The sequence below is a fragment of the Zalophus californianus genome, chromosome 13 (genome assembly GCF_009762305.2).
Source record: "Zalophus californianus isolate mZalCal1 chromosome 13, mZalCal1.pri.v2, whole genome shotgun sequence".
Lineage (NCBI taxonomy): Eukaryota > Metazoa > Chordata > Mammalia > Carnivora > Otariidae > Zalophus > Zalophus californianus.
Genome location: NC_045607.1, coordinates 23,871,393 through 23,892,228, shown reverse-complemented (window position 1 = coordinate 23,892,228; position 20,836 = coordinate 23,871,393). Strand labels below are relative to the sequence as shown.

Genomic DNA, 20,836 nt, shown 5'->3' with positions numbered 1-20,836 from the left:
CCAGTCAATGAGGGCATTTCAACTTCCTGTCAGTTTCATCAGAAAGAACCCTTGGGTCCTATCCACCGCAGGAAATCACAAAACCATTTCCCTCATATGCAAATTCCTCTATAATGTCTAAGTGGTTGATACCACAGTCCTGATGAGCCTCAGCAGCTCAACTTCCATGGAAAACAGCATTTAGGACCGTTATGCTGTGAGCCCCTCCAAGCAATCCCGAACCCTGGAGGACAGGGACGGTGAGCTTTAATAATTCCTGTGTCTCATGCCAGGCACAGAGCACGGCACCCAGCAGGCCCCTATTAGATTCTTGAGAAATAAATACATGCTTGATAGCATTTTTTTAAAAGGAGGCAGAGAGGAACTTTTCCCACCACTTTAGGTCAACTAGATACACACTGCAACGTCCCTGAGGGGAACGTCCGGAACGACACAGCCAGAGTGGGTTTCTCGCTGGCTGCTCGCAATGAGAGGCCCTTCCACTGACTGCCAATGTACTTTCAGAAGCAATCTCAACTCTGCACATTCTAATCATGAAGAAGGTGGGACTAAATGAGTGCGGTGTACTCTACCCCTCACCAAAGAGCTCATTATGACTGTGGGGGGGGGAAGGGAATAAGGAAACACAGAAGCAAATAACAGGTGACTTATAACACACAATAAGCTGTGAGCAATGCGATGGGAGGACGTGGGCTTTCCTCATCTCCACCCTCCGCCTCAGCAACCGGCTCAGCAACCCGAATAAAGGAAGATCAGCACAGCAGGATGCGCTGCTCAAAGGCACAAGTGCAGGATGCTTTATCTCACTGTTAGCTATAAATTGGACATGACCTAAATGTCTATCAACAAAGGAGGATTAACAAAAATGGCTCGTCCATATGATGAAATACTATTCAGCCTTTATTTATTTTTAAAGATTCTATTTATTTATTTGACAGAGCTAGAGAGAGGGAGACAGAGATAGAGGGAAAACACAAGTAGGGGGAGCAGCAGGCAGAGGGCAAAGGGGAGGGAGAAGCAGGCTCCCCGCTGAGCAAGGAGCCCAATGACATGGGGCTCGATCCCAAGACCCTGGGATCATGACCTGAGCCGAAGGGAGCCACTTAACTGACTGAGCCACCCAGGCGCCCCACTATTCAGTCTTTAAAACTGATGTGGGCCTCTTTATCAATGTGGCAAGAGACCAACAGCTCAACACTTGATGAAAAGAAAAAAAAAAAAAAACCAACAAACAAACCAAGATCCCGTTTATATAAAATTATTTTTTTCTATCGAGATATGTCCAGAAGGATTCATAGATGTTATTTTTGGATGTGGGGCTGTGGATGCCATTTGCTTTTTTCTTTTTTACTTTTCTGCATAATTTTTTACTTCTAATGAGAATATGATCTTCATGGGGGTGGGCCAGGTTGTCACTCCCATTATTCATTCCGTTGTTTGCCAATGGGGCAGTTTTTAAAGATCAGTTTGCCCCACTGGAATGCCCTATCCCTGCTGCCCTCAACCAAGCAGAAAATCTCTGACCTTAGCCCCTGGAACGACAAATACAGACCTGATAAAAGTATATTTACTTTCCTGCCAAAGTATCATGCTAAATGGCTATGACTAACCTCCTTCCCCCCACTTTGAAATGAATGTACTATAACCAGGCAAAGACAGTTCTCCCCAGCAACCAGCCTTCTTATCTCATTAGCCCCAGAGGCTCACAGCCTAAAGGGGCTTGTCCCATTTCTTCCCTTCAAGTCCCCGTCTATCAGGAACAGAACACATTAAAGCCCACCGTTCCCCTCCTTCCGCTGTCAAAGTGCGATCTTGATCCGAGGCGGTGGTTTTCAACCCTGGTTGCGCATTGCAGTCACGATTCCCCAGGCCCCACCCAAGAACCATTAAACAGAATCTCAGAGCATCGTGTGTTTTTTAAAGGCTCCCAGTGTGCCCATTAAATATTTAGTGCTGAAGTCTTCCCACAGCTTCCTCTTACCCTGGAATATATCCTACTGATCTTGGGAATCTTGATACATCCATGACCCCTTCTGAAAATCTTTGTCTGGGCTTTGTAAAATCTCAAGCAATTTCTGGGTTTATTGGCCAGATGTCTATGGTTGGTGTTAACGGACAATTCATGGCTAGTGCTCCTACTGGACAGCAAACTGCTTTTCCTCTGGCCATGCTACATAAGGAGCTCCCTGATCCATGCGTGCTGGCCTCCGTCCTTCCTGCCCGGCCACAGGGCCCTGCCCAAAGCAAGACGTACCAGGATGGAGGCCTGTGAGAAGTCTGGGGCTCACTAAGCTGGGAAAGTCATCAGAAACAGTTTCATTTTAAAAGCTCCTTGGCCCTATCGGGAGGGTTCCAATCAGGTTTGCTTGCCTGTCCTGCATCAGAGGCGGTAAGAAATCCAGCCATAATCCTAAAACAAGAGATGATAAAACCCATCTTGTATCCAACCAGTTCAAAATGGCCTACCTAACTTTCTTCTCAGCTGCAGGAGCTCACCAGACTCTGAGTACTCGTGTTTTATCCCACAAGACCACCTCACGATGAATACCCAGGCACTACGGCGCAACGTGGCCCTTTAGTAAATCATACACTACACTAGGCTCGGAGGCCTACAGTCAGCAGCAGCGGGACCTGTCTTAGATGTTCACCTGCATCCCAGCTAAATATAGCCACACTGCCTGTTGGCAAAGGCCAAGGCAAATGGCTCCAGCCCTCTTAAGAGACCATTAAACCAGTCACTGAAGATAGACGAGGGCATTTCTAAGTTCAAAGGGCACGACATTTAACTCAAACGGTCTAGCGTGTTAGAAAGGTGGTTTCTGATCTGAATTTCTCATCCAAGTCAATCTGGCAAAACCCTTTCCATAAATCAAGATGGGAGACGATTTGGCAGAGCTCATCTGTTCTGACAGTACATCAGTTCTGGAACCATGACATGCATAAGGCTGGTTGTAGAACTAAAATCTATACAGAAGCACTTGAACCACAATGGCCAAGATAAGCTCACGGGTTGAAAAGGTAATAAAACCCGCCTGAACAACCCCAGAGCCCTCACCATCAAATGTGAGTAGTAGAACTCATCACTAGCTGCCTGGTACCTGTAGAGTTTCTTAGTTTACAAAGAGTGTCTGTTTGTGTTTAAATTAGAGCTGGAAGGAATGTGAAAAGAGATAATCCCATATCCAAGGGAAGAAAAGAGAAAGAAGGGAAAGGACACTTTTGGAGCTTACTGTGTGTGATATGATTTATAATAAGAAATATATATTTGGTCTTAGTTTCTGGCACAGAGCTCTTAAAACCCTTGGAATTTTCTATGCCATAAGAGCAATGAAGGTGTCCTGACAGTCACAACAAATCCCTTTCAATCGCTTCTTGGCCTTTTGGCTAAGATCAGGTGAAATCCCTTTCAATCACACCTGAGTTTATGTTAATGAGGTGACTTTCAGAAAGCACCTAAGATGGGGGCTGGTTGCCAGGGGAACTAACCTGTGACTAGAGGGTTGAAGCTAACAGTCTCGCCCTCCCACCCGCCCCGACCTCTGGGGAAGGGGAGGGGGTGAGGGCCTGGAGCTTGAATCAATCATCAATGCCAATGATTTAATCAATCGTGCCCTTGTAACAAAGCCTCCACAAAAACTTAAAGGGAGGATTCGGAGAGCTTCACGGCTGGTGGGCACACAGGCTTGGGGGGAGCAGGGCACCCAGAGAAGGATGGAGGCTCTGCACTACCCACTGAGCCCTACACCTTGCTCTATCCAGCTCTTCCGTCAGGCTGCTCCTGAGTTACTCTCTTTATAACGGACTGGTAATCTCGTGAGTCCAATGTTTCTGAGTTCTATGATCTGTTCTAGAAAATTGAGCTCGGAGTGGATTGTGGGGACCTCCCATCTATGCAGGTAGCAATCTGGACTCGTGACTGGCATCTGAAGCGTGGAATGGGGGTAGGTGTGGCGTGGAAAACAGTGTTGTAGGACTGAGCCCTTCACCTGCGGGATCTGAAGCTATCTGCAGGTAGACGGCGACAGAATTAATTGCTTGGTGGTGTCGGCAGAAACCCACGTTGGACTGTGTCCCACCCTTCACTCGCTCAGGCCTCAGAGCAAATGAAGGTGGCCGTGCGGAGGGCTCAGATGCCCCGGAATCCCATGGCTAGAGAGGCAGGGGCAGGGGCAGGGGCAGAAATGAGGCTGTGTCAGCAGCCAGGGCCCTGGGTCTCCACACCACACACTAGCTCGAAGTGCCTTCCCCGCCTAAGGAGGGATGGCTCCTTCTCATCCAGGATGAAGCCCCATAACCTCACTTATACCAGCTACTTGAGATTTCCTTGGGGATTCATCTAAATCAATTACAGAGGCCCCTTTATCAAAAGCTTTCCACCCAGCGTCAATATTCGCACGTGGGCAGGAAAACCCTCACTCTGCCAGCCTTCAGAGACAGGCTGTTGGGAGGCCTATAGCATTTCTTGAGCTGTTTCATACTCCTTTGCACTAAAATAGAAGGAGGCAGGAGATCAGAGTTCGAGTCCCAGCTCTGCCTCCCACCTGGTGTGTGGCCATGGGCAGGCCCCCCGAGACTGTTTCCTCATCTGTGCACTGAGCTCTGCCCAAACACGCTTCTGAAGAATCAACCCAGTGGCCATGGAAACTGTGACAGACCACTGAAATGGAAGGTTTGCCTGTCTCACAGTAACAGCACCCTGACAGCCCCTCCCTCCAGGTGCACCTGAGACCGTAGGAAGGCTCAGCAGGGTCCGCACAAGGGGCACATGGGATGGCATTCCAAGCGATCATCAGAGCGAAGCCACAAACGCCCCTTCAGCGTCCACTGACCCTCTCGGCAGCCAATGAACCCGTGTCAACCTCACCTTGCAGCCTTGGGCCTCTTACTACCCATCCACCTGATTCTAGGCTGCAAAGACCAGAGGAAAAACATCCAACGAGTCTAGAGACAAAGGCCCAAATCACCTTTTCTGGATCCCTTGCTGCAAAGCGTACCACCATAAAATGCTCCCTTTTCCTGCTGGGAGCCTCCCCCCTTCCCCCCCGCCCCGAAGCAACTTAACAATGGCCACACCTGCCCTCCAGAACCCCGCCCCCAGGACGTGTGTAATGGAACGGGGAGAGCCCAGTGGAAAGGGCTGGCCTTTGCAATGGGGGGTGAAACCAGATTCTGGATCCTGCCTTTACAAGGTTCCTAGTGAGCCTCAGCTTCATCATCTGTAAAATGGGTCTGCTCCATGGCTAGTTTTCCAGATGATGAAGGTTAAATCAAGAGTTGTGTACAGTCTTTAGGTTGACGCCCGGCTCAGAGCTCATCAGAGGGGGAACTCAGGAAATACCAGCTATCTGATCGGTCTGTAAGAAAGCTGGGTGGGTGTAGGCCAGAGCCTCCTTTCTCAGAAGAAAGCTCTCCTCTATAAAAATAGAACTCCTGCCCTGCTTTGAGCTGTGCAAAGGTGAGATCTACAGAATGGGCTGTGGCCTGCCTTGATATGGAAAAGGGAAACAGGAGGCCCCAGCCTCAACTGCTAAAAATAGGCAATGCCCATAGACTTTGACCTTGCTTCAGGGCTGGGCAGCGCACTATGGTAACCAGGCTTGGCTCTTTGCAGGGAGCTGGGGACAGAAGCTGGGTATGCAGAGAGCTGTGCCAAGAGCCCCGCCACTGCCAGCCCTCCGATCTGCATGCAGGGGCACGGTGGGGATGTCACTTCTCGCAGGAGCCTCGCGGCAGTAAGCCAACGGCCAAGCGGACCGTTCCCTTTCTGGCCCCCATCCATTACACCTGCCATCAATTGCTTCATTTGTCCCAGGAGCCCAGAAAAATCAACGACTCAGGGAACAGTCCTAAAGGGATCACCTAAATCGCTAACGTTTCTCCCACAGGCAAGGCAGTCTTGCAGGTTCCAGCTTGCCTAAGTGCGACACCTCTGGGAGCTGTGATGACTTCTGGTCCCCCCTCAGCTTGCCCAGCTAGGAAGAGGAGACCCACACCCATGTTAGATTACAAAACCCTTTCTCCTCCATTAACTCACTGAGCCCCTCAGTTTCCCTGTGATACAGATGTCACTGCCTCCACTTTACAGTTAGGAAAACAGGCTCGCAGGGATAGCATACTGAAAAGAGCACTTACTCCTGAGGTCCTAAGACCTGGGTTTGAGTCTGAGCTGTGCTACTCACTGAGGGCCCTGCCAAAGTCGAAAGGCTTTCATTTCACCATCAAGAGAAACATTTCACAAATGGCTTCTAAGGTCCCTTCTGGGGCTGAAGACTGAGGTTTTAGGTGGTATGCCTTGTCAATAAGAGTCACCAAGAAGAAGTAATCCTAAGTCTCAGGATCTAATCAAAAAGGTCTGTTTATATATACAGATAATGAACCCAAGGCCAGATAAGCAAACTGCCACAGAAAGCAAAGCAGCTCAAAGGTTTCCAGGGGGCAGGAGAAGCCTGGGAAGTTCAGGACATGCTGCATGAAGGAAAAGCTGTCGTCTGAGATGGTCTTGAAGGACAGTCAGAAGCTTAAACGGGGTGAGAAAGGGCATGCTAGGAGGGGAACCCAGAAACATAAACATACAGATAAGTGCAGACCTCATCAGAACGCAGCCTGTCATGAGTCCAGCCTAGAAATCAAGACTAATGAGAAGGGTTCTGCTGCACATCCTTGGATCCTCAAAGTCAGGTAGACAAGGACCCTGCACCTGCTTTGTGGGGGAAGAAAAGCACATCACGCTCAGAGCTGGAAGCTGGAAAGATGTGAGAGCCTGTAGAGTCTAAGTGTCTGCAGGTGTCTGGCCTTGGAAGGACGCCTGGATCCCGCCGAGTGTGTGTCAGGGCGCCGGGGGACGGGAACGCTGGGCAGCCCAGGGAGCGGAGGTGCATGGTCAGGTCTTTCATAATAGAGTCCCATCCTTGGCTTTCTGGGAATCCAAGTGGCTGGAGAGGGGTCACCTGGGGATGAGGACATGGCACCAAGGCAGCAGGCACACGACTCTACTGGCAGAAACAATGACATGAGAAGCCATGTGGGGCAGACACACCTGCCTCCCCTTCAGAACATGAGAACTGGAAGAGCTCTTAGGAACAGGTCCAAGAACCCCATTTTACAGATGAGAAAACTGAGGACAAGGGAGAAAAGGTGGCTCATCGAAAGCTCCCAAGTAAGTCAGGGGCAGCGCCAGGAACAAGGTCCAGGTCAGACTCACAGTCCAGGGCTGTAGACATTCTAAAGCCCAAAATACCACATGCGTGAAGACACATAGAAGGCAGAATGGAGAAGCGTTTCCGGGAAGCGGAGGGCTGACAAGTGTCAGATGATGGGACAGCTGGAGGACACTGGACACAGACAGGAGCACTCTAAATCTGGCACTGTGATGCAGGTCTAGGGGGTAAATGCTGGAGAAACATGCACATTTTCTTAAAAACAAACGGTGAAAAGGATAGACAGAAAGAGAAACTTTGAGGTGCAGGGTAAGAAAACTCAAAGGGTTTTAGCTAAATGACCTCAGTCTTCTCAGCAGGAGGTAAGGCCAAGTGCACGAACAGAGTCGTTGCAAGAACTGGACTGCAGGGCTGTGGTCAGGATTCCGAAGGGGAACCGAGTCCAAGAGGGGCTAACCAGGCTCCAAGAGTAGCCCAGGGGCTTGGACTTTGCTGTATCTGTGAGCTGTGACCTGTGCAGGTGTCAAAAGGCACAGCCTGCCAGCCTGGGAGAAGAGATGGGCCTGCGTGTTGAGGGGAGGCCAGGGGACAGTCACGGGGGCAGGAGCATCAAAAAGCACACAGGCGAGAGGGCTGAGGCTCCGGCAGGCCGCGAGGGGGAGAACAAGGCAGGAGGCAGTGGTTAAGGTCCAAGGCCAGGTGCAGGGGGACTGGAAAGAAGGAATCAAGGGAAGTTATCATGGGACGGGAACAACAGAATTCCAGCTCTTGGAGCGATTGGGTGGTGACGGGACCCAAGTGAATGTGTGCGAGGTTTGCCCAAGTTTCAATGTGAGGAAACAGTGTCCAAGGTATTTAGAAGGATGGGCAACTTGAATTCCCAGGTTGCCCAGGGAAAAAGAAAGGCTGAGACCACCTGTGAAGTCAGAAGGCAGGGCACCAGGTGGCCCATCCTGGACGACGGCAGAACCGGACAGGGGGGCAGGAAGAGGAAAGCTGGTCCGCCCCTGTCCTGGGTCCCGGCGGGCGGGGACGAGTCTCCAGCTGGGAAATGGAGAAGGAATCCGACCACTAACTCAAAGCAGCGGCTGGAGAGTTTGTGGCAACAGTCAGGGAGGTAAGGGATGGTGGACAGGAAGTCCTGAGGTGCAGAGGGGCTTCTGGTGGGAGCAGAGGGGGCGTCCGCCTAGGAGGCCTGCAGCCAGAGGGATGCACAGAAGTCCTGACTCCACGGCATCATCTCGGACTCAGCGTGACATAGACGTTCTCAGGCAGACCCAATTTCTAGGCATGGATTTTGAGCATCTTAGTCTTAACTGGCACATGTGACCCCCCCCCCCAGGGAGTATCTGAAGAAGTGTCTTTAGGGAAAAAGACTTAGCCACGGATGCTCAAACATCTCCTATCAGGGAACTCACCCTTTCACATACAATCTAAAATAGCACCACCCCTTACTCAGTCTGTCTCTCCCCTTACTCTATTTTTCGTAACACTTAGCACCATCTGTCATATATGTGTTCAATGCTTTATCTACAGTGCTTAAAAGGGGCCCAGTGCATAACTGATGCTCAATAAGTATTTTTTTTACTCAATTATAATTAACATACAGTGTTGTAATAGTTTCAGGCAAACCATATAATGATTCAACAATTCTATACATTTCTCAGTGCTCACCAAGATACATATACTCTTAATCCCCTTTATTTCACCCATCCCCCCCAAACCACCTCAAAAAATATTTTTGATTGTTGAATAAATTACCTTTGAAACCCAGAGTTAGATTTTGTTGGGGAAGGAGACTCTGAAGTCATTCATGCTTTTGGAAAGAGTGGTTCTGAGCTATGTCAGGTTCACTCCCTCTAGCACCCCTGCTGTGGACAGTTCTGTCTCAGGCACAGCAAGGGAAGTCTTTGCTGACCTAACACAACCTCCTGGAGCCTGCAAGATGGTTCTCAGGCAGTGCCAAGACCTGCTCCGCCCGGGCCCCTGCACCCACTAAGTCTGGCTGGGATCACATTCAGCGTGTTCACAGCACCCGCTCTCTCCACCCAGCAAGAGTCCACAAGAAGATGATGCTGCAGTCTCTGTGCCGGTTAAAAATAAAGCATCATTGAAAGCATTTCTAGACTGGTATATCATCTGCTTTCTATCTACTCTAGAAATGTGCCCAAGTCGCATCCCTATGCTTAGAAATGTTTCCCGAATGCATTCCCCTGCACAACAGGAACACTTCTTTCTCTCTTCCTCTCCCGGTTATTGGCCACATCAAGGGGGGGGTGGGGCATGTGAATGAATGTCACATGGGCACTATCACTGACACCCCAACGCTCACTACTGCAACAACATCACGGTTTCATTCCTATTTTCCCTCTACCAATCTCCAGCAACTGTGGATCTGCAATTAGCATGAAAAATCAACCTGTCCCGAAATGTGTCAAAGGAGTACTCACAGCAACCTGGGAAGAGTCGAGGAACTGGAGGCCAAAGTAATCTGTTTCCACGAGGTCCAAGTGGTACACAATCTGATCAAACAGATCCTGGCCTTTGGCATGTTTCTGGAAGACAATTGGGTAGATGAAAACTGAGGATGTGACCACTGGATAAGAATAAAACATTTTAAAAAGAAACAAAACCAAAACCACTTTTGTCTCTATATTGTATATGTGTATATGCCACAGTATACATAATTTTTAAAAATTTAATTATTTTGGGAGCATCTGGGTGGCTCAGTCAGGGAAGCATCTGCCTTCAGCTCAGGTCATGATCCCAGGGTCCTGGGATCGAGGCCCTGCATCGGGCTCCCTGCTCAGCGGGAAGGCTGCTTCTCCCTCTGCCCCTGCTCGTGCTCTCTCTCTCTTGCTCGCTGTCTCGTTCACTCTCTCTCAAATAAAATCTTTTTAAACAATTTAATTATTTATATTATAAAAACTCATTATTAAATCTACTCATAATGAAAATAAAACAAAACAAAACACCAAAGAACAACTTCATACAATGAATAAGGAACCAATGCCTTATTATGAAAACTGGTAAATAAAGGGAAGAGATCAGGCACTGATCTGGCCAGTTGGCTGTAGCACTGGGTAACCAAAGAATAAATGATGAGATATACAAAAATTAAATCAAAACGGGTCAAAGACCTAAACGCAAGAGCTAAAACTATAAAATTCTCAAAACGGAGGCACAAATCTTCATGACCTTGGATTAAGCAATGACTTCTTAGATAAAACACCACAAGCACAAGTAACAAAAAACCCCAATAAAACCAGAGGTGCCTGGCTGGCTCAGTCAGCAGAGCATGTGACGCTTAACCTCAGGGTCATGAGGTCGAGCCCCACACATTGGGCGTGGGACAGACACACAACTCTATGAATATACTAAAAGCCACCAAATTATACACCTCCGATAGGTGAGTTATATGGTATGTCCGCCTCAATAAAGGTATTAAAAATAGCAGATGGGCAGAATTTCTCTTTATAGTAGTACACCAACAACAACATGAAGAAGGAATCACAGAATTGCAGTATCACAATTTTGCAACTTCTAATGAATGGTAGGTGCTAAGCACTGAGCCCGGATGGCTACTAACATCGCGACAGAACACAACCAACAACCAGCCATCAAGTACATCCTGATGAAGAACACCCCCCCAAGATGTAATCTTTCTCCCCACAGGAAAAAAAAAAACCCAACAACAACAAAACAAGTCTGGGGCTGATTCAACCAGCAGATCCAACAGCCAACTGCAGGAAACGCAGAGGAATGTTCTAAACTACATGGGGCTGCAACCAGCAAGATCCGGCCTGTGGGAAATTCTAGAAACTCCTCAGGACGACAACACAGCTTCTTCAACAAATAGAAGAGACAGAAGTAAAGGGATGGAGGGGCACCTAGAGGTTACAAAAGATCTAAAAGACACCTTTATAAAAAAAAAAAAAAAAGGCAAAACGAAACTGCATTGTGTAGGGACGCACATTGGGTGAGAAGACTTGAAGAGAGGATCAAGAAGTGGTTACAATGAAGTCAGGGGAGTTGTTGCTCTCCGGGGCCCAGAGGGGATGTGCCAGGGAGAGAGCCCACAGTGGACCTCCCGTTGGCTGGCAAGGTCCCACCCAGCTCCTGACGTGGGGGGTGGTACAAGGGTGTCTGCCTTCCCGAACTTTGTGAAACTGAACCTTTGTTTTATGTGTATGTCTGCATTTGTGTTATATAAAACAGCACTCACAAAAAGCCACAAAAAAAAAAAACCTCAAAATTATAGCACTGGATTACAACCTTCAGACTCCTTGCTTCCTGGAAACACTCCTTAAAGGCAACAGTTCAACAGGAGCAGAAGGCTCCAGGTGCAGAGATATTCTCTGGAGCATTATCTACTGGAGAAATAAAGCTGGGGCTGGGGCACGAAGAAGAAACAACCCAAACTCCAACCACAGGGACACAGAGCTGGGCCCATCAACACTCGGGAATACTGCTGGGCCGTTAGGACAGATAATTATAAGGATGAGACAAGAATCAGGAAGATTCTTATGTCGACATTAAGTAAACAGACCACAAAGGAGTAAGAAGCTGTGATTCCAACTACAAAGAAATCTGTCTGCACTGTACGGTTTGCTTGATAAAAACGGTTTGCGAAAACCAAAAGACCTGTGTTGGGATGGAGAAACCATGGATGGTTTTCTTCCCGAGTGTTCTTTAACACGGATCTTTTGGCAGTCGTTAGACAACAAATACAATTAAAAACACACAAAATCATCGTTCTGGCACTCTTCCTCCGATGTACTTGCTCTCTTACTATCCGGCACTGCTAGCCTACCCAACACCTACCACCACAGCGCCAGTGCCTCATTAGTGGGTTTCCTGGGGGGACAGAACTAGTTAGCATACAGCTTTAGCAGCACCATGTGGCAGACAGAATTGGGCTGGCAGGAAGCAAGAGATCTATGCTCTAGTCCCACATGCATTAACTGTGACCATTAAGCGATTCATAATTTCCCCAAATCCATACGCCCATCCTGGACTTCTGCAGCTACAAACCAGGCATGGTGCCCTGAATGGACAGGGTCGCTCAAACTCAGCAGACCCCAAATCCCGCCTGCTCCCCACCTGAGCCTCTCTATTTTGGTTCAGGGCTTACCATCCAGGGATGTCATTTTAACACTCGCGGAGGATGAACTGAAAACACACATTTCCACACGTGGAAAATAGGGGCAGCTGGCCCAAGCTTCTCTCTAGATCATTCCAAATCTTACGTTTCTGATGTCTTTCTAAAATGGCTCTAATTTAGAAAGAGCTCAAGGGGGAGGTTGGGAAAAGAACCCTTCTAGGGTTGGCTGGTCCTTTCTGCCATGCCGGACTGGCTCCTCTATCGGCAGACCCTTGCTCACTAGACTGGGACGTGGCAGACACAGAGGCTGGTGGACAGGAAATACCATGTTTACTGACTCACCTGTAAACACGTTGCCCCACCCACCTCCCCCAGCTCCTTAGGCTCTAGGTCTCTTCCTCTGGAAGAGAGAATTCCTGATGGCCCTTTCCAGCTCTAAAAAGAATCTGGTAAGATTATGAGGGCTGGGATAGAGAGGGCCTCAAAACAGAGGTCCCAGGGAGTGAAAGGTCAGGCGAAGACAAGAGGGTCCAGGCCACAGCCCCTGAACCCACTGCCATCTATTTCTCCTCCCAGCCCACAAAGTGTCCAGTCAAAACTGAGAAGGCTCCAGGGAACTCCCCCACCTTCCGAAAGGCTCCCCTTTTCCTCCCCACAATGGCTCAGGCGACATCTCCTTGTATCTGCACCACAGCGAGCGCCCCTCCTAAAACCCATGTTTCCCGGGTTTGCCAGGACGGATTTCACACAACACAGCCCTCACCTCAGTCCCTCTTCTGCACAAAAACGTGCACCCGAGGATGAACTCAGCCTGGCATCAGACTCTGTGCAATCAATACTGCCAAACCCAACACCTGCTTTATCTCCCCAGGCCCCCCAGGTACCCTGGGCTCCAATCAAACACATATTCTCCAACCACAATGCCCACCCAACATATGCAGCAGGTCCACCCTACGGTGGTGCCTGTGTCATCCCTTTGCCTGGGTGCCCTCTTCCTACATCCCTAGTCCCATCCCCGTGGGCAGCAAGCCAATTCCCACAGCCACGCTGAAGTAACCGTGGTCATTGTGAAACTTCTCCTTTGTGGCACCCTGTCTGGTTCATCTTTGCTTCTTGATCATCTGACATTCTGAAGCTCAATAAACAAACGCTGATGTGGATGGATGAAGGAGAATCCTCGGTCCCCACAACAGTCTACAAATGACCGACTTTTCGGAAGCCTGAACTTCCCGGTTCGTCTCCGCTGGGAATTCTCTACAGCCAGCTGGGGTCTGGGTCTGCAGAACCCTGGTCCTACCATCTCGCCTTCCAGACACCCTGTGTGCTCCAATGCACTGGTGTTCTGGAAACCATACCACACTGTGCTGTGCCTTCTATACACACAAAATATTATCAAGTTCGGGATTTTTATATATGGGCTAAAAAAATCACCAAAATAATTATGGTGATAGTTTCTAAACCTAAGTGTAAGTTTTTATATTTGTTTAAATAAATGTCATTTTATTTAAATTGGTCCATGACATATGCTGTTAAGAACATTATGAGTCCGGGGCTATTATCCCATGTATCAGATACTGATCTCAGTTTTACAACATGTGGGAACTGTGATGCACGCAGGGCTGGGGGGTGAGAGCGGAGGGGTGTACGTGGCGAGAGGGGGTGCTGTCTTTCTTGAGTTCTACAGTACTAAAGGTGCCCATCTAATGGTGGCCTCAACCCAGTTACGAACATATACAGTGTGACCATGGTGGGGTCATGCCCTGAGACTCTTAGAAGCCAAACATGTTGGGTTAGAACCCAGTTGTACCTCTTTTCTAGTAATTCGACTGTGACCTTGGGTAACTGCACTGAGTCTCCGCTTCATCTGGAAAATGGGGTACTCTCACCTGCACCATCAACCTTGCTAAGTCATTATATTAACAAAAAAAGCAAGAGGGGCACCTGGCTGGCTCAGTTGGTAGAGCATGCAACTCTTGATCTCAGGGTCGTGAGCTCAAGCCCCACGCTGGGTGTGGAGCTTACTCAAAAAAATAAAGAAAAATAAAATAAAAAATAAGAAAGCATATGAGCATGCACAGTAAACTGCAATGTCCTATCCACACAAAGGAATTATTATTACTTTCATTCAAACCTCATTTCTCTCACTTGGCCACAGGAATGATACAATGTGCTTTTTGGCAAATACTTAACAAAAATCAAAGTTCATAGAGTCCGTGATCTACAGCGGTTTAGTAATGCCCTTTGAAGAAAAGCTGAGACTAGTCTGATTTTGGGGATTTCTGTAAACCCATGTTGGTCCCTGGAAATCAATTCCTTCCTTCCTAAGTTTTTTTTTTTTGAAGATTTTATTTATCTAACAGAGAGAGACAGCGAGAGAGGGAGAGTGGGAGAAGGAGAAGCAGGCCTCCCGTTGAGCAGGGAGCCCAATGCGGGGCTCGATCCCAGGACCCCGGAATCATGACCCGAGCTGAAGGCAGATGGTTAACGACTGAGCCACCCAGGCGCCCCGCTTTCCAAGTTCTTAAACGCCCTGATTTTCAGTAGCTCTCAGAAGTCCACCTGGTCTCTCCAGTTGCTCGTGGCCAGCAGTTCCCAGAAGGCACCTGCCTCAGGGCCTGTTTCAGCTGTTTCGAGGAAGTGCTAATCTCTGGTCAGTTACCAGGTCTGGCCCCCCCCCAATCCTCACAACTCGATAATTTGCTAATTTTCTATGTTCTTAGTAAGAAACTAGCTATTCTGCACACACAGACACACACAGCCTAGGCGTCTCTGTCCCCACTGCCATCAGTACTAAGTCAATAAGAACAAATATAAACTGTTTACTCCAGGATATCTGAAATTACAACTATCTGAATTTACCAAATAAATACCTGAAACTACCAAAAAAAAATGTTATCTTGAAATTTCCTCCTGAGAAATAGCATCTCAGCCATCAGCAAAATTTGGGGACTCATAACAGTATCCATGATCTGCAAGAATTAAGGCCAGACTGTCCAGCTTATAAATCCCACCCTGCCCCCGTTGAAGAGTGCTTCAATGTTTACCAACGTTCCAGGACCCCATTTTGTACAGAGGAAAACTGAGCCTCAGAGAAATTATGTGACCAAGTTCATATTGCTTATAAGTGGCAGAACTAGAATCAGAATCCAGTCTTTCTGATTTTTTTAGGATAGAGTTCTTTCTACCTCACTCCATGGCTTCTCTACTCAACTCATTTGCCTCTGTGGCTCCAAGCACACAGAACGTGTCCTGCAAACAAGAAATATTTCTTAAGCCCAATTCAATACACAAGTACTGAGAGCCTACTTCAAGCATGGTCTGGGCTACAGCTGGGGTACAAGGCCACACAGTCCAACACAAACAGATCTCATGGTGGGGAGGCAGTTACTAATTGGTTTGGAGGGCAGGCAAATTGTGGCAGAATGGACAGCAGATGATTTGCTCACAAACTAACACAGAAGCCAAGACACTGTGCTGAGGGGGACATCAACAGTCTGGGCAGCTCCTGGAAATTCAATTCTGGTAAAACAGAGCACAGTGATATTAATTTCCTGACATGCCTGGCTAACAATCTCTTAAAAATCAGAGGAAGCAACAAAAACAACCGCCCTTAATTTTTGATCAACAGAGAAGAATGATCTTGGAAGAAAGTGACTGCCATCTTGGTGCGTGAATCAGTGAACGGAGACCCTACTGATCAGCTGCACTGAGAACCAGGGTTCTTTCCACGTTGGGAAAGGGGCTCTCACTGTGCTACACGAGGACTGGGTGGGCAGATTTTAGGTTTCACCATTCCACCGCAGAACACTGCCATATTGGCTTCAAGTAATGGAAAGATAAATATAAAACACAGACTGTGTATTACATTATTAATTAACTATTGATCAGCCTCTGTCCCTGGTTGATAAACCCTCTCTGGGCCAAGTAGCAGAAATTCAAAGCACTCATTTGTTCCTTTAATGCCACATCCCTAACAGGGCTGCTGCTAGAATTAAATGACCCCACTGGCCATGATCCTATGAACCTTCTTTCAATCAATGTGGAATAGCTAACATCTAGTGACCTCAATTTCTGTCTCTCTATAGCTCCTTCCAAGCATGCCTATCACAAGGGACTCAATAGTTTAAGGGATGGTTTTCCATTTATTCCTTAAGATGCTGAATGAAGTCCAGACACCTAAAACTACTTGATCCTGGCTGCCTGAAAACTGGTTTTGACCAACACTTCCAATGTTATGCGTGGGTGGCTCAGTCGGTTGGGCATCCGACTCTTGGTTTCGGCCCAGGTCCTGATCTCATGGGTCTGAGCCTTGCATCGGGTTCTGCACTCAGTGAGGAGTCTGCTTAAAGATTGTCTCCCTTTGCCCCTCCCCCCCACTCCCACTCTCTCTTTCAAGTAAATAAAGTAAATCTTCAAATGTTATGCTTCCAACTCTCAGTAAGAAACATCAGAGACAGCATGTGTTAAATACTCTTCAATTTTGGGTGACATTCCTAACAGGCAAATTGCGATATGCTATTCCTACCAACGGGGACATTAACAGAGCATCAACAACCTCCCCAACACAAAGATCCACTGGGCAAATTGCTCTTAAAAGTTCTAAGTTAGGGGGGCCTCTCCATGTCACCTTCATTATTAAGTCAGGCGAGTCATGTAATCTGTCACAGTGCTCTTTGCCTAAATGAGTCCACTCAAATCCCTAGTGAATGAGAACAGGGGACAGGAGACTGCCTTGAATGACCTGAACGGGCAGGTGCTTTCCACCCCAGTGGCCTCTATCTTCCATCAAAAGACAAGCAAGTACACGGGGGACTCAAAAGGTCTCAGGTGGCAAGTACCTAAGGTGTTAGCTTTAGTGTGTGTGTGTGTGTGTGTGTGTGTGTGTGGTGTGTGTGTGTGAAGACTTTATTTATTTGGAGAGAGAGTGAAAGAGCAAGAGAGCTGGGGGAGGGGCAGGGAGAGGGAGAATCTCAAGCAGACTCTGAGCTGAGCATCGAGCTCAATGTGGGGCTTGATCTCACAACCTTGAGATCATGATCTCAACCAAAAACAAGAGTCGGACGCTCAAGCGACTGAGCCACCCGGGCACCCCAGTGTGTTATTATTTTGGTTTGGTTTTTAACTGTGGTGCTTACAAACATCGTGGCCAGATCTTTCTTTTTTTTTTTTTTTTAAGATCTTTGTTGTTTTCCTTTGCATCTGGAAGAACCTGGCATTGCTTCAGCCAAATAGAATATGGTGTCTGTAATGTTTTGTCATTTCTAAGGTGAGGTGACCATTCTCTTGGGATGCTTCTCTACGGTAGAGCCAGCCACCATGTAAAAAACCCAACCATGCTGAGAATGCCAGGCTGAAGAGGCCACAGGCAGGTGTTCCAGGCAACTGTCCCAGCTGAGCCCAGCCTTCCAGACATCACTGCCAGAGCACCAGAGGAGCATAGTCTTTGGCCCTCCACACCAGCCCATTTTCCAAAGGAGTACTCCTGATGACCCTGGCCAATGCCATGAGCAGCCGAACAACCTCCCAGCTGAGCCCCACTCAAATTCTTGACTGAGAGAATCCTCGTTGTCATTTTAAGTCGCTAAGCATAAGTGGAGGAGTTTGTTATGCAACAACAGATAACCAGAATGAAAACCATACATATACACAGATACAGCAGGTGTTCATGGCATATGCGTGTATACATAAAAGCTTTGTGTAACTTTAAAAAATGTTTCTTTGGAAATCCCTACACTGTGATGCTAACTTAGGGTATCACCTGCTTGGAGATAAGGAACTAGAATAATAAACATATTCATTCTAGGGAAAAAAGAAGGAATAAACAAATCAAAAAACTATTCTTCAAAGGCCACTAATTCTCCTTAGGAGAAACATTAAAATCAAGGGTTGGAATATCTGAGGCTGTCTTACTCTACACTCACCAACTACATATTAAGAACTCAATAAATTGCACCAAAAAGAAGGGAGAGGACTGTTACCGATGAAAAGAGACTTAAGAGACATTATTTACCAAGTGCAACGTGTGGTACATAGTAGGCTCCTGATTCAAACAAACCAACTATAGAAAGGTTTTTGAGATGATGGGAAAACTGAACAAGGACTTGGTAGCAGATGACATTAAGGACTCACCGTTCACTTTGTGGAGCCGGACAACAGTATTAGGGATACACACATACACGCGCATGTGTGTGTATTTATATGTAAGAGATACCCACTAGGTGTAACAGGTTAAATGTTAAGTCACCTGGGAGTTGCTTTAAAGTACTCCAGAGAAACAGTTAATAAATGGGCCTTGTGTATGTGAGAGTTGCATCATACTATGCTCTCTACTTCGCGTACTTGAAAAATTCCATAATAAAAACTTAAAGCTCACAAACTGCAAAGGAGTTAGGGGATGGAGGGTGTCAACACAGTCTGGCCTGAGCCCTGCCTTTGACAATCCAAGGCAGTGACTGGACCAGTCTATGTCCTCAGTAAGGGTGAAGGTGCTATGGGATGCCAAAAGGGGAAATGACTCCAAGCCCTTAACAACTGATTTTCTTCCACGACCTTAAAACAAAATCCAGTATACAGACTTCTGTCAGGATCCAACTCAGTATCTACCTGTGGATCTTAAGGCCCATTTCATCCCTGCCCCCGGTCCTCGGTGCAGCTTATAAAGGGGGTGCGCTACTGTACTCCATGCCCAACTTCACAGACACAAATAACATACTTTTATAGCAAGAAAGTATGTACAGCAACAAACGCTAAATCTTTTAAGCGTTGGACACCAAAGTTAAACATTCTACCCTAATTTTGTGGAATCAGTGATTTTATCCCTTAGAACATTTCTGAGGGACACAGGATTGATTTTTAACCTTGAACTAAAAAAACGCCATCATCTGTGACCAAGCAGAGTAAAAACATTTGATACGGAACAGAACACGCTCCCTGGTCTCGGATGGCCACAATGAGCAGGACTTGGTAAGGAACCCTACTCAACATCCAAGTTACCAAGTAAGAATGTAGGAATGTTCTAGACATCAGTGCACTTAAGTCCCTCATTTTACAGGTGGGTAAAATGAGGCCAGAGGCAGGTCACACTGCCAGGCAGCCAATGCAAAGTCAGGACTAGAACATGAACCTTCTGACCCTGGGACCAATACAATTTTCCTTCTTTGGTCCATCTTGAGACAACTGCATTATGGATGTTATCTCAACAGGAAAAAAAAAACAGGCAAGCCTTGCGTTTCTGAAAGGTTAAGAACCAAATATGCAATACTAAAAAACCAGAATTTCAGTGTTAAAAACTCCTTAACTATAAAAAGCGCTTGGTTTGGGGAAATATTTTTGGCTTTTTAAAATGGTGGTTCAGGAAAAAAAAAAAAAAACCCACAGGAGAAAGGAAAAAGAAAATGAAACAAATTTGTGCCTGACTAAACAGTAACACGCAATTAAAATGATGGATGTCTTTGTGCCAGAGGTTGAGTTTGAAACAAGCTGCTGGAAGAAGGGCAGCCCTGAAAATAAATTGCTAAATTACTTTTTGCAGCCAGATTGCAGATTCCCCCGCCATGCAATTCTGAAAGCAAATAACCCCACATAAATAAATATGCAACGAATTCCCAGGGAAACCAGCCAAGAAACATGAAGAGAACTAACTTGGGTGGAAGACTGCCTCCATCCATCCGGTGATTTAGAAGTGTGACTCAATTTACAAAATAAGGCAGGTCAATGCCACCTCATATGTGCGAAGCTTCCCTGAACTCCCCAGTCCCATCGTGACTGTTCCCCTCCTCTGTGGCCCTCCAGGGGCTTCTGGATGTTGCAGCCCATCCCACGATGCAGTGGCTGAAGGCACGGGCTCGAGGGTCAGCATGCTGGGGGGCTGAGTCCCAGCTCTGACACTCCACTCAGGCTGAGTTTGGGGTCAGGGAATTTCTTACCTGGTCAGGATGTTTGAGCCAAATGAAATGAAATGAAATGAAGCATTTAAAGGGGCTTGGCCCCAGGGTGCGCCCTTTAGACACCCCCAGTGATGGAGGTGGCCTCTTTCTTCCTAGCATGCCCATTCACAGAAGGACATGAGCTCTATGGAGATCAAGTAACAGGGGAGTATGTCATGGGCTGAACTGTGTCCCCCCAAATGTCATACACTGAAGCCCTAACCCCCACCCAGTATCTCAGAATGTGGCTGTATTTGAGGACAGAGCCTTTAAGGAGGTGATTAAGTCCAAATGAGTTCATTAGGGTGGGCCCTACTCTGATCTGACTGGTATCCTTAAAGAGGGAGAGATGAGGTCACACACAGAGACATCGGCGATGCCCGCACCAGGGGCAAAAAAATCCATGCAGACAGGGAGAGGAGAAGCAGCAAGGGGCCAGCCAGCTACAAGCCCAGGAGAGAGGGGGGCCTCCAGGGAAGCCAACTCTGCCAGCACCGTGATCTCAGACTGGCGGCACCAAATAAATGTCTGTGGCATTTTGTTATGGCAGCCTGAGCTGTCTAATACCGGGAGTTACACGGTTTCAAGTCAGAACCAGGTTTGAACCTGGGTTCCGCCATTCACAACCAGCACAAGCCCAGCTAAGCCCC

General features: G+C 47.5%; 1 protein-coding gene across 1 annotated transcript in view; it reads right to left on the bottom strand.

The window, feature by feature from the left end:
• Positions 1 to 20,836, bottom strand: part of EPB41L4B (erythrocyte membrane protein band 4.1 like 4B) — a 124,164-nt gene that overhangs the window by 80,490 nt on the left and 22,838 nt on the right. The window contains 1 exon segment of the mRNA XM_035723673.1: positions 9,608 to 9,712. Coding sequence (XP_035579566.1) covers positions 9,608 to 9,712 — 105 coding nt within the window.